The sequence below is a fragment of the Apus apus genome, chromosome 2 (assembly GCF_020740795.1).
Source record: "Apus apus isolate bApuApu2 chromosome 2, bApuApu2.pri.cur, whole genome shotgun sequence".
NCBI lineage: Eukaryota > Metazoa > Chordata > Aves > Apodiformes > Apodidae > Apus > Apus apus.
Window position 1 is genome coordinate 32,949,683 of NC_067283.1, and position 12,612 is coordinate 32,962,294.

General features: G+C 41.8%; 1 protein-coding gene, 1 long non-coding RNA gene and 1 other non-coding gene across 3 annotated transcripts; 2 read left to right on the forward strand and 1 right to left on the reverse strand.

Annotated features, from left to right (window-relative positions):
• Positions 1–998: 998 nt before the first annotated feature.
• TOMM7 (translocase of outer mitochondrial membrane 7) lies at positions 999–6,716 on the reverse strand. The gene is made up of 3 exons (XM_051609538.1): positions 6,510–6,716; positions 2,349–2,397; positions 999–1,221 (listed from the first exon to the last, which is right to left on the reverse strand). Exons 1-3 carry the CDS (start codon positions 6,610–6,612, stop codon positions 1,206–1,208), a joined length of 168 nt encoding a protein of 55 aa, XP_051465498.1. The 5' UTR covers positions 6,613–6,716; the 3' UTR covers positions 999–1,205.
• Positions 6,717–6,787: 71 nt separating this feature from the next.
• On the forward strand, positions 6,788–11,931 carry LOC127380506 (uncharacterized). The gene is made up of 3 exons (XR_007888515.1): positions 6,788–6,887; positions 6,981–7,030; positions 11,064–11,931. It is a non-coding gene; the product is annotated as an uncharacterized LOC127380506 (long non-coding RNA).
• On the forward strand, positions 11,350–11,436 carry LOC127381937 (small nucleolar RNA SNORD93). The gene has a single exon (XR_007888830.1). It is a non-coding gene; the product is annotated as a small nucleolar RNA SNORD93 (small nucleolar RNA).
• Positions 11,932–12,612: the final 681 nt, after the last annotated feature.

The window sequence follows — 12,612 nt, forward strand, 5'->3', positions numbered from 1 at the left end:
CCTCTTGGCTCATTTCTCATTTTCTTTCTAATCATATCTGCCCTTAAACACAGTAATGTTTTACCATTAATTTTCATAGCAGATAAGACACTGAGAAATCTCTTATTCCTTAAATACTTAATATAAAAATTGCCTGAAAATCTATAGGTTAAAAAATAAAAAAATCTTAAATCTAGAGTATTTTTGTTGCAATGATCATTTGGAGCCAGTAAACATTATTATTATTTTTTAAATCACTACAGTGATACAAACTAGCCTGTACCAGTTCTAAAGAGGAGAGCAATCTGCCCAATGCAGCTTCATAAATGAAGCAGTTGTAATTTCAGTGCTTGAATTTTAGTGTTAAAAAGGAGAAAAACAACTGAAGTCAAACCAACAATATTTCAAAAAGCAAGACACAAATAAAGGATACACCTCGTTTAGGGTACTTGTTTTCTTCCTTCATTTGTGCATTAGTAACTTCCTCTTACAATAAGAGCAGTATATAAGCATACACATGCACCCATGCAGCACTTCTGTCGTGTCCTCCCACTTCATCCCAAATTATAGAAAACATAAATAGTGCTTAAAGGTAAATTTGGCAGAAATGTATACTTTTTACTACCTGATTATGCTAGGAATAAACATATACACCTCTCAATCCTTAAAGTATCCAGAGATTAACAAATCCAAGCAGAAGGAAAAACAAACACATACCAAAACCCACCCAGGAACACAGAAACCCAGCTCAGCGGTGACAAGCTGCAAAGGCTTCAGACAAGAAATCTTTGAAAAATGCTGAAGTGTTTAAAACATGAGCTCAATTTTCTTGTTTCTGTGAAGATCAAGAGAAATCTTTACCCAAAAGATCACTACATGAATATGACATCTGAATGTCACCATACTGTGCAGCAAAAAAACTCCCAAAACAAACAAAACCCCCCCAACAATGGGTTATCCTTGCAGTGATAAAGAAATGACTACAACATGCTTATATAAAGACTTAAAAACAACGTGTATCCATTCAAATTGTATTTATTTAATTACACTGTAATGCAAATAAGTTAGGTCCATATAAACTCCATTTTGTTGTATGTACAACCTATGCCATTAGCAAGCTGATTGAGCCAGCTGGTCTAAGTGTCCACCTCATCCTCTGGAATGTATGTATCTTCAGACACTTGTTCTGTTCCTCGGCTGCTTCTAGAACAGGACGGCCACATCATTCATCCCCAAAGTAGACTGGAAGGGGAGGGGGTAGGAAAGAAAAGTCAGATTTGCAGCATGTACTTGTTATTAAATGGATATTTGTTAAACACAAGCCTGGAGGAAGAGCCCTGTAAGTATACAGAATAAAGACCAAAAAATAAAAAAACCTCAAACTAAGCCACCTTTAAAATAAAATCTAAACCTACAGAGCACAATGAGCATCTGTAAGCTTCACAATCCACCCAACCACATGCTTTGGTATCTATGTTCATACACTGGTATGAAATACACACTTTATGCTGTGCAAAGATACACTCAATGGACCAAGAAAGAAGTCTCAAACTGCTACTGAAGCTAACATAGAAACACTGTCAGCAAACAAACAACTCCAGCAAGTTAGCTCTTAAGACAGCAGAAAATTTTACTGAAGTTTACCATAATCTTGACAGGGTGGGGTTTTTTTTTCATATTTTCCACCGTTAAAAGTAGCTTCCTCAAATTGTTGAATCCTAAAAACTGGATTTGTATTAATATATGACTTTGCCGGCAATACAGCCCAACGATTATCGGCCTTAGGAACACCTGGTTCTGTGCAGTAACCAGTTATTTCAAGAAAAATGAGAATCACATTTTCTTCAGACCCTAATTATCTTGACCCACAGAAGCACTCCAATAAAACTCAAATACCACAGGAATTCAAGTATTAGCAATGCCATGATATTGCAGTCCCACAAGAGAGAGGAAACATGAACAAATGCACCTTGCTTCATTGCAATGACTAACACCGAGGGATATAGCCCTTTATTTTGTGCAGCTGTCAAGCAGTGTTACTACCATATTTGCAAAGGCAGAAGGAGCCTGGGTTTTGTGTTAAACTCATGCTAGAAAGCTGAAAAATTATTCCTCAGTGCAGAAACTTGCACAAACACCACATTAGGAGGCCAGCATCCCCTCAAAAGATACAGGAAGTCACATATATTAAAAGACATGCAAAGAAGACAGCAAAAAACAAGAACCATGATCATCTGTGCTTTCACTCTCTACAACCAAAAACAATGGATGAAAGAAACCTGTGCAACTGTTGCTGCTCAGGACAAACTAACCCAAAACTCCCAAGTGTCTGCACTGGTTTTGCATGTACATTCAAAGCTGATACATACCTCCAGATAGTTGGCTCAGGCATTCCAGGATCTGCACCCCTCTTAAAACCTGAAGTGAAACATACATTACATACATATATAAAAATATGTATGTGCAGACTCCTACATAGTTAAATCACTATCAAATTATTCCAGCACATTAAATTGCCGTAAAAAGCCTACTGAGCATAGACCCGTGATTGAAGTTGTGTACTAACCTGAATAAAACCTGCAGTCTTACCAGGGTTGGAAAGTAGAGAAAATAAATACAAGTGTACAGGTTTTTTTAATTATCTTTTAACTCTTACCTGCATCTTTATCTGCTTTAAAATTCCAGGACAACTAGCTACATGAGATGGAGGAAGTTATCCACCCTGAAGATCAAGACATACATACCTATACCCCCACAAACATGCAGATGTTAAGAGCTGTTCAGAAAGCAATGCAGTAAGGCAGAATTAACAGTGATAACTATAACTGGTATCCATGAGCACCTTGAGTACCAGCAGACAAGGTCTGCAATGACATCTGATGCAGAACTTGAAAGCAATACTGCAGTAACCGTTCACTCAATTTAGGATGAGAGAATTCTAAATGTTAAATTAATTAAACCTAAAATCTATTCTCACTGGCACTTTTAGAAAAGCTACTTAGTACTAAAGCTTGCAAAGAAATGAGGTGTTTGCCATTCTACTAACACCCAGGAAAACAAAAAGAAAGTTACCAAGAGCTCATCCCCAGCTAATGACTTAAATACCAAGTCACTAAAGGAAATTCATGCTAGAGAAGCAATTCGAGGTTCAGTGTATAAAATATCTTTGCCTGCTAGACTGCAAATTAGAAGTCTTGAAGCAGAAATATACAATTAATGCACTATTCAACACATTCTTACATTTCTACCTAGAAAGCAGTGTTACATGAAAACTGTACTCCTTCCCTCGTTTACAGAACATAAATAATCAAGGACAGCTTGCCCAAAACATACGCCATGAAGGTTAATGGAAAAACTTGCATTAACTTAATGAGCACTGGATTAGCTCTTCGAAGATAACTTTGTTTGATTTGAGACTGTTAAAACATCCTGACCCACTTCCCTTTGTCATCACACTTTGCAGAAAAAATTGCTTTAAAATCCATTAAGTTATACTAAGAGTTATACTCTGTGTGTATTAATGTCTCTCTCTCTTTCTGCCTTTTTTCCCCTATCCTAGTACTTTTAAACAAGCAAGCCAAGCTTAACAAAATTACACTGGTCTAATTTACCTACTTAAAACAGAGGCAGACTCTTCAAAGCAAGTTTAAAAAAATACAACCAAAAAACCTGACCAATGACCTATAACTGCGCATTCACATTCCAGGCTCCGTTGTACACTCCCTGAGCATTCCTTTCTGAGCTAGAAAGCCTTACAGAAAATGTAAAAATGTCAAAGTTCCTGAAAGTTTCCTTGTCTGTGTTTATTGTAGCACATGCTTCCTACATGCAGGGATCAATAAAAAAATTTCCCTTGAGTCAGTGACACCAAATCATAGAATCATAGAATCATAGAATCATAGAATCCTAGGGGTTGGAAGGGACCTCGAAAGATCATCTAGTCCAACCCCCCTGCCAGAGCAGGGTCACCTAAGAGCACATCACACAGGAAGGCGTCCAGGCGGGTTTTGAATGTCTCCAGCGAAGGAGACTCCACAACCTCTCTGGGCAGCCTGTTCCAGTGCTCTGTCACTCCTACAGTAAAAAAATTTTTCCTGATATTCATCTTAAACCTCCTGTGCTCCAACTTGTATCCATTACTCCTTGTCCTATCACTGGTCATCACCGAAAAAAGCTTAACTCCATCGTCTTGACACTCACCCTTTACATATTTGTAAACATTGATGAGGTCCCCCCTCAGTCTCCTTTTCTCCAAACTAAAGAGACCCAGCTCCCTCAGCCTTTCCTCATAAGGGAGATGTTCCACTCCCTTAATCATCCTTGTGGCTCTGCGCTGGACTCTTTCAAGCACTTCCCTGTCCTTCTTGAACTGTGCAGCCTCATGCCCTTCCATCGCATCTCACCTTCCCTCCCAAATTCAAATGTAATCCCAACACAGAAGAGTTTCTACAGGCTTCTAAGTGTATGCCACCTCCAAATGTCAATGGTAAGCAAAGGTGGCAACTGCATGCCCCCACCCATCTGGTTACACCTAACCTGGTGAAGGGTCTACTGAACAAACTTTAAAAAAGTGGCTGAGGGAACCGGGGTTGTTCAGTCTGGAGAAAAGGAGGCTGAGGGGAGACCTTAGTGCTCTCTACAACTACCTGAAAGGATGTTGCAGCAAGCTGGGGTTGGTCTCTTCCCCCTAGTAACAAGTGGAAGGACAAGAGGAGATGGCCTCAAGTTGTGACAGGGAAGGTTCAAAACGGATATTAGGAAAAATTTCTTCACTGGAAGGGTTGTCAGGCACTGAAACAGGCTGCCCAGGGAGGTGGTTGAATCACCATCCTGGAGGCGTTCAAAAGATGTGTTGATGCGATGCTTAGGGACATGGCTTGGCACAAGACTCAGTAGATTCATTTAAAGGTCTTTTTCAACTAGAATGGTTCTATTATTCTCATGTGCCTTCATTACACCAAAAAAATTAATAAGATGACAATGTAGATGTAGAACAGCACACTTATTTTCTGGAGGTATGAAGTTAAACTACTACAACTTAGTTTCTTACTGCTACATAACAGAAATGCACTAGACACCCTGCTATTAGTGCAACTGCAAACACAGTAAGATGGCTCTATTTGACTTGAAGTAACTTCTTTAGCTTCCTCTAGTGTTCCTCAAAACAAAGAGCATCTTTCCCATATTCATAGATACTGTCATAACAAGACAGAACTTCAGCAAGAGCAAAATTAGGTCAGAAAACTGTACTGAAATTTCCACCCCTAAATTATCAATTTTAAATAACTGATAAACTAAAAACGCAAATGAAATTAAACTTTAAACCTAATACTGCCAATTAGTTTTATCCGCAGTGCTTCAAGTGACCACTTTTACTTGTAGTTGTTAAAGCATGTATGTAAATGTTGAAGAGATGATTTTTTTCCCGATAGTTATCTATTACACGAACAATCGAAGACCTTCAGATTGGGGACTGCATTCCCTTTGATTACGTAAAACAACCAATTAGCTCTGACTGTATACAAGCTTCCAATGCTCCTTCACGTTTGTGTTCAAGGCAGGAGTACCTGCCTCTTGTAGATGCTTTTCCCGGAAGACCCGAGGCAGAAAGTTAGCCAGTGAACAAAACGGGTCCGCCCTCCCGGGGCCCCTTCTCATCGAGAAGCCAGCGGCAGCGGCAGCCCTCCCGCAGCGCGCCCACCTGGAGCAGGCCAGGCTCCTCAGCGGGGCAGCGCGGGGCACTCAGCCCCAGCCCCGCCGCGCAGCCCGGGCACCGCCGCAGGACAGAGCCAGCTGCACCCGGGCAGGACACCCAGGCAGCCCCGGAGAGCTCCCCAGCAGGTCCAAAGCGGGAGAGACGCCATCTGGGGAGAGAACGTCACCTATTCCTAGCCGGAAACTCAACCTCCGCCAGCGGCCGGCAAGCCCGCTCGGCACCGGGCAGCCGAGCTCCGGGCCGCGGACACCGAGCCCCGGCTGCCGGGAAGGCGCGGGACGCCGCAGCGCCGGGCCGCCGCAGCCCGGCTTGCGGGGAGCCGCTCCCGGGCACGCTCAGCCCGCTCCCCGGCGGGGCTCCACCCTCCCGGGCACGCAGGCTCGACGCCCGGGAACCGCCCCCGAGAAGGGAAAGGGCCGGAAGGCCCTTTTTAAAGAAAAATGAAACAAAACCCCCCAACTACCTCGCAGATCTGCCGAGGGCAAGACCACGCGGGCTCCCCCGGCCGCCCTCTCTGCCCTCCCCGCCCGGGCACGCGCGGTGCGGGCCGCGGAGCAGGGGGCGGGGGGTGCGGGGCTCCCCTACCCCCCGCACGTGCCCTTCCTCTGCCCTCCCCCCCGCACCGCACCGCACCGCACCGCACGGGCGCTGCCGGGCGGGCAGAGAGGGAGGAAAGGCAGGCAGGGAGGGGTGGGCGCCGCACGCCCCTGCACGCCCGCTCCCTCCCTCCCTTCTCAGGCCCCTGCCCCCGCCAGCCCCGCACCCCAAGGGCCGCGGGGGCGCCAAAGCCGCCGCCCCCCCCGCCGCCACTGACCTAGGTAGAGCACGACGGGGATGAAACCCCAGCGGATGGCGAACTGGCCGCCCTTGAAAAGCTGCTGCAGGCGCTGCTTGGCCTCCTTGCTAAGCTTCGGCATTCCGGCGGCGGGGAGAGGAGGAGGAGGAGGAGGAGGAGGAGGAGGAGGAGGAGGAGGAGGAGGAGGAGGAGGAGCCCAGCCGCCCTTGCAGCGCTCCGGCGGGGGCGGACCCCATGGCGCCGGGTGCGGGGCGGGGACGCGGCGGGGGCGGTTCTTCCCGGAGCAGGGCGAGGAAATGGCGGCCGCGGGCTCCTCCCGCGGCACGGCGGGCATGCGTGGCGGGGCCCGCGGCCCGGGGGGTCCTGGGGAGACGGAGCGGGGGCGTTTGTTCGAGGGTGAGGAGGTTACAAACCAAATCGGTGGTCTGTACCGTCTTGCCTGTAGGTCCTACATTTATGTGTTTGTCTTCCTTCCCCGGAGCTCTCCAGGTACGGGAATGCTTTGCGCAGCGCCTCTGGAGGCTGGGAAGTGTCTCTGGGTAAGTGAAAGGGTGAGATGGAGTGATGAGAAGAGTGTTTGGGGTGAAATTGGAAACGCCTCTTCATCTCTGATAGCAATGTGGTCAGTCTGTGGAAACACGGAGTGAAAACTGGACTGGAAATATGGGTAGAGACATCCTAGTTTTAGATCTAATGTCTAAAAAATGGCAGTACAGGGCTTAGGGCTTTTTTGTCCTTACAACCTCGGAGCCCACGTAGGTACTGAGGCACTTTCTTTTCTAAATAATAAAAGAGTGGTCTCTAGGAGAACACCTTGTGATGCCCGAACCACCAAGGTGTTGTCTGTTTGACATCACTACTTAAGAGACATATTGCTTGGGGAGGAGAGGCTGGAAAGTTGTCTGGCGGAAAAGGACCCGGAGGTGCTGATCGACAGCCGGCTGGGTGTGAGCCAGCAGAGTGCCCAGGTGGCCAAGAAGGCCAACAACATCCTGGCTTGTACCAGAATTCGTGTGGCCAGCAGGACTAGGGAGATGATAATCCCCCTGTACTCAGCACTGGTGAGGGCGCACCTTGAGTACTGGGTTCAGTTTTGAGCCCTCCAGTACAATAAGGTCATCAAGGTGCTCCGGTATATGCCAAGAAGAGCAAAAAAAGCTGGTGAAGGGTCTACAGAACAAGCATTAAAGGAGTGGCTGAGGGAACTGGGGTTGTTCAGTCTGGAGAAAAGGAAGCTGAGGGGAGACCTTTCTTCTTCCTATTAGCAAGTGAATAGAATAAGAGAAAATGCCCTCTAGTTGTTCCAGGAGAGGTTTAGATTAGATACTATGAAAAATTTCTTCACTGAAAGGGTTGTCCGGCACTAGAACAGGCTGCCCAGGGAAGTGGTTGAATCGTCATTCCTGGAGATATTTAAAAGCTGTGTAGGTGTGGCACTTAAAGAGACATGGTTTAGTGGTGGGCTTGACCGTGTTAGGTTAACAGTGGGACTTGGTGATCTTAAAGGTCTTTTCCAACCAAAACTATTCTAGGATTCTACATGCAGTGTGCTTTCACATGCATTAAACATGTTGGTGGGATACACAACTATTTCTAATTCCTAGTCATGTGACCGATATGTTTAATGATCTGTAACAAGTGAAACAAAGACTGAGTTTGAGTGGCTTCTTTATAAACTGAATAGCTGATCCCTAAGGAGAGGTTAGGCACCACTGCTGCAGTCCATCAGCAGACAAGCATCAGTAGGAATCTTGGACTGTGAGCCTGCCTCTCCCAGTATCATACACCCTCATGGCAAACAGCAAGTTACGTGATCACATGTCATATTTTATTCATACATTGCCAGCCATTAGGGGCAACAAAGTGTGCTCCAAATAATGACTTTGTAATGGCAGCACGTATTGTGTCATTTTACTTTGTAAGAATTAGTTTTGCTTGCTGAAGTTTTCAATCAATTTTGGCTTACTCTACTCTTTCTGCAGCAGGGAAGCTGAGAAATGCTATCTAGTTATCTTAGTTTCTCATTTTGAAAAATAAAGTGTTCCCAGTATCATCTTGCAGGTTCATTGCTTAGCATCCAAAATGCTGTTACTTCAAAATAGTATCTCCAGATTAATGGAATGCTTTCAATAAAAAATCCAGAATTTTTGGAACATTAGTTATGAAGACTTCTGTTTGGCAGTCTTAGACAATTCATGGTAATATAGACAATTCATCCATAAGACAGAGCTGCCGCTGTTGCTTTTTTCTGGTATTACAGGTGAGTTTGTACTTAGCAATGCGGTCATAATTTCTACTTTGTCATCTGTGGCTTGGTACTTGTATATCAGTGGGTTGCTTTATTTCTGCTCCCGAAATGGAGTACTATATAACTAGTGTTAAATTATTTTAGGTATAGTCTTCTAATTGAGCTGCAAATTCTAACTTGAAATTGAGGTAGCAAGTCTTTCTATCCATAGGTTTGTGTTACCTTTCAATTTTTTTTGTTATATCACTGTTGTCAGACTTTTCAAACTAGTACTTAGGAGTAGAATTGTACAAACATTAAAAATGACAAATTTACTTTTCTTCTGAACAAATGTAGTGCAAGAGACACATTCATTTGTCAGTAATGGCTTGTCGTACTGAGAAAAAGCACAAGCCAATGAACCTTCTTTTCTGACCCTTGCAATGGAAGAGAAGTGGTTGCTGCAGGGATGTGGTTTTCAGCAGTTTGTGTTAAATTGATTTTCCTTTGTAGATGAGACCAAATCAGATCTGTTTCCACAATGTAGTTGCTGTTACTGCTTGTTCTTTCTAAATATAAAAAAACAGCTGTTCATTACCAAAGGATAAAAGAGCATCAATCATCAATTTCAAGCTGGTGGGACAGCACTATTCATATATTTGAAATATTGAAAATTTGCCCCTAAAATCAAAGGTGCCTATGACTGGGCATGAAACAATAAGCTGTTTTGAAGGGAGAAGAAGTAACACCCAAAGAAATTAATACTGTGCAGAACTGACAGAACCAGCTTTGCTTAGAGAAGACAGAATAGAAAAACAAAAGCCCCAGTTGCCTGAGTGACAAAAGACAATAACACCATATGTGTGGAAAGCTTTTTTTTTCAAAAAAACCTCTTAGAATTTCTTTTGCCTCATAGTTCATGCGATCAGGAACAGCAATAAAATCAGAAATAAAATTGCAGAGGTTTTAACATGAATCCCTACTGATTTATTAACTTGATTAGCAGTAATCCACAAATGCTGTTTTTTCATAGCAAAGAAATGCCACTAATTGTAAACAGGCCAAACGTTTTCAGTTTTATGGGTGAGGGAGAGAATTGAAATTCTTACAGACATAACAGAATCACTTACGTGTCAGTCTCTGGTTCAGGAAAATAACGTCAGTCGGTCTGATGGCTTTAGCTTGTCTTTGGTTTTTGGTGCAAAGGGTACATTTCAGGTTAAAGAATTCCAAACTTCTAAAGCTTTATCTCCACACACCACAAAGTAAAGCCATGCAAGGGTACATGTAACCCAGAAGGCTGAAGGAGACAAAGTGAAGTCACACATTAAAGTTTGTGAAAAATCACTGTAAACTCTACATAGCAAATCCTTGCTGACCTCCATTATGCACTTAGCACTCACTTTTGAGATTCACCCTTCAATTTACTGTCAAGAAACTGCATTAAATTGATCTGCTTGGGAACAAAGTTTGAGTTTAGTTTCTCCGCTTAGGAGGATCTTTCATTTCAAAGATATGATGGTAGATGTTTCAGATTTGAGGATTACACTGTAAATCAGTATAATTAATACAAGAACATAAGCAAGAGGTATTTAACAGATTTCCATTACAGCTGAATCTTTTCAATGCCAGTAAAAACAGTACTAGACATTCTATTTCACTTAATTATGATTAAACTTTCTGGTTTTATTGCACCCTGGTAATGGTCCTTCCATTTTAGTATTCCTGTTCATTTAATCTAATAAATCCCAGCTACTCTGTAGTAGTACTGCTGCTACTTCTGCAACCATTCCTTGTCTTTTCACAAAGAGACAAATAGAAATGCAAAGCACCACAGTCAAAAACGACTAAGGCTGTCTAGTTATGTCATGTGGGAAATGTCAGAATTCTAAGAAGTCTCTCTCTTGAATCTTGTTAACACCTAGATTACTTGGGGGTGAATGTCTGAGTTTTTGCATTTAGCATATTTTTGAAACATAGTTGGAATACAGAGCAGTAATGCATATAAAAAAAAAATCACTCTAGATCAGAACCTCTTTCATGTGAATTTCTGTGTGATACTTGTTGGCTGTAATCTGGTCACTGTCTGATGTGGGGTATTCCCAGGAAAGTGGAATTGTCAGATGTCTATCTAGAAAATTAGTAAAATTATCAAGAGTGGTAGGAACAAAAAGCTAAGGGTACTAATATTGTATATTCAATAAAATTGTATTGGATATACAATTAGTGTATATTCAATACAATAGTTATGCAATTAATGTATTGATTTAAAAATAAACCAGACCTGAGCGGTAATGTGGAGTTGAGTGCAAATGCAGTAATAAATACATTATTTTTCATTACAGCTCCTGAGGCCAGTAAAGGAGAAGCAGCAGTCTGAGGTGAGACAGCATTCAGCAGAACCTCACCAGGTGCTTTTAGACCTTGGAGAAGAGCTGTTGTGGTTGAAAACTGAGTATTATCTGCTACAGAACTTTACTGTTGTTTGAAACTTGACTTTCCCATTCTCCTCATCTTCATGTAATAATGAAAACAAAGTGTTATATTTAAAGATGCTGCTACCTTTTACCATAGGTAGTTCCTCTAAAAATACAACAGTTCTTAAATGCATGTTTTTATGATTGTGGTACTTGGCCGAGGATGAAAACAATCATCTGATTCCTTGCCTACTTCAATGATACGCAAAAATCTGATGGATTAAAGGATTTTCTGAGGCCAAAACTAATATCCATATTTACTCATTCTTTGTTTTTAAATTAAGCTTTTTTTTTTTCTTCAGCATCTGAGTAGTGAAGCTTTGTCACAATTTTAGCAGCACTAGAAGGATTTTCCTCTAAAGATATTTGAGCATAAACCTCTTATTTGTCATCAGATCTCAACTAGATTTTTATTGCTGAAGTATATTTTGTTAGAACAGCACACATCTATAACAATTTTGAAGGACATAAAAGGTACTTGTTTTAGGCAAATTTTTACTGTGATTGAAACAAAAACAGGGAATATAATCTGATTTCCAAGAGTCTTTGCTCTCAGTAAACTTGTTTTTATACCAATTCTGACTTTAGTAAATTGTATTAAGGTGAGGCAACCATGAGACTGAAAATGTAAGTCTTTGCCTCAGTTGACAGCATTGCATATGAAAATTAAATATTTCTCTTTTGTACAGAACGTAGAATTGGAGCTTTTGAAAATAAAAATTGTAATTAAAAATCATATTTTGCTTTCTCTCTTCAGTGAGCATTTTTTGTAATAGTCCTTCTTAGCATCCATCTACAAAACATAAACATGGTGCTGAAACAACTTTTTCTGTCAGAGAAATACTTGAAAATCACAACTGATTGATGCACAGTTCATGCATTTCACTGATTGATTTACCATAGTGCTTTTGGATGCATTCTTTCAGATTTTACAAGATAAATGTATACAACAACAAGCAGCTACTAATTATCTGGTGGTTCTAAGCAAAGAGTAAAGTCATAAAGCAAAAATCTCCAAGTGGAAATATGCCAGGTGGATGTGGAACAGCTCTGCGTGGGTTTTCTGCTAGAATGTGAATTTGTTCTGGTTTTTATCTTGAGTCCTGTTAAAAAAAAATGCATCATTTAAGTTACTGTGTATATCTCTAAGTATCCTTTTCCTTTGGCACCTCTAAAATAGGAAGGGTGTTTGTTAAAATTAAGATTATTTTTTTAAGTTTAAGTTGTTCTTTAATTTAGCATAGCTTTAATTTAAATAGAATTTAAAGCTTAGGTTCAGTTCTTACTTCAAAGGTACTCTAGGTTTTAGTGTTGTCTATAATAGTTTTTAACAACTCGTAGTGCAAATAACAGAGGATAATAGAAAAGGGGAAAATATGTATATTTCCAGATCTTTAATAAGATTTCCCAGTCAACA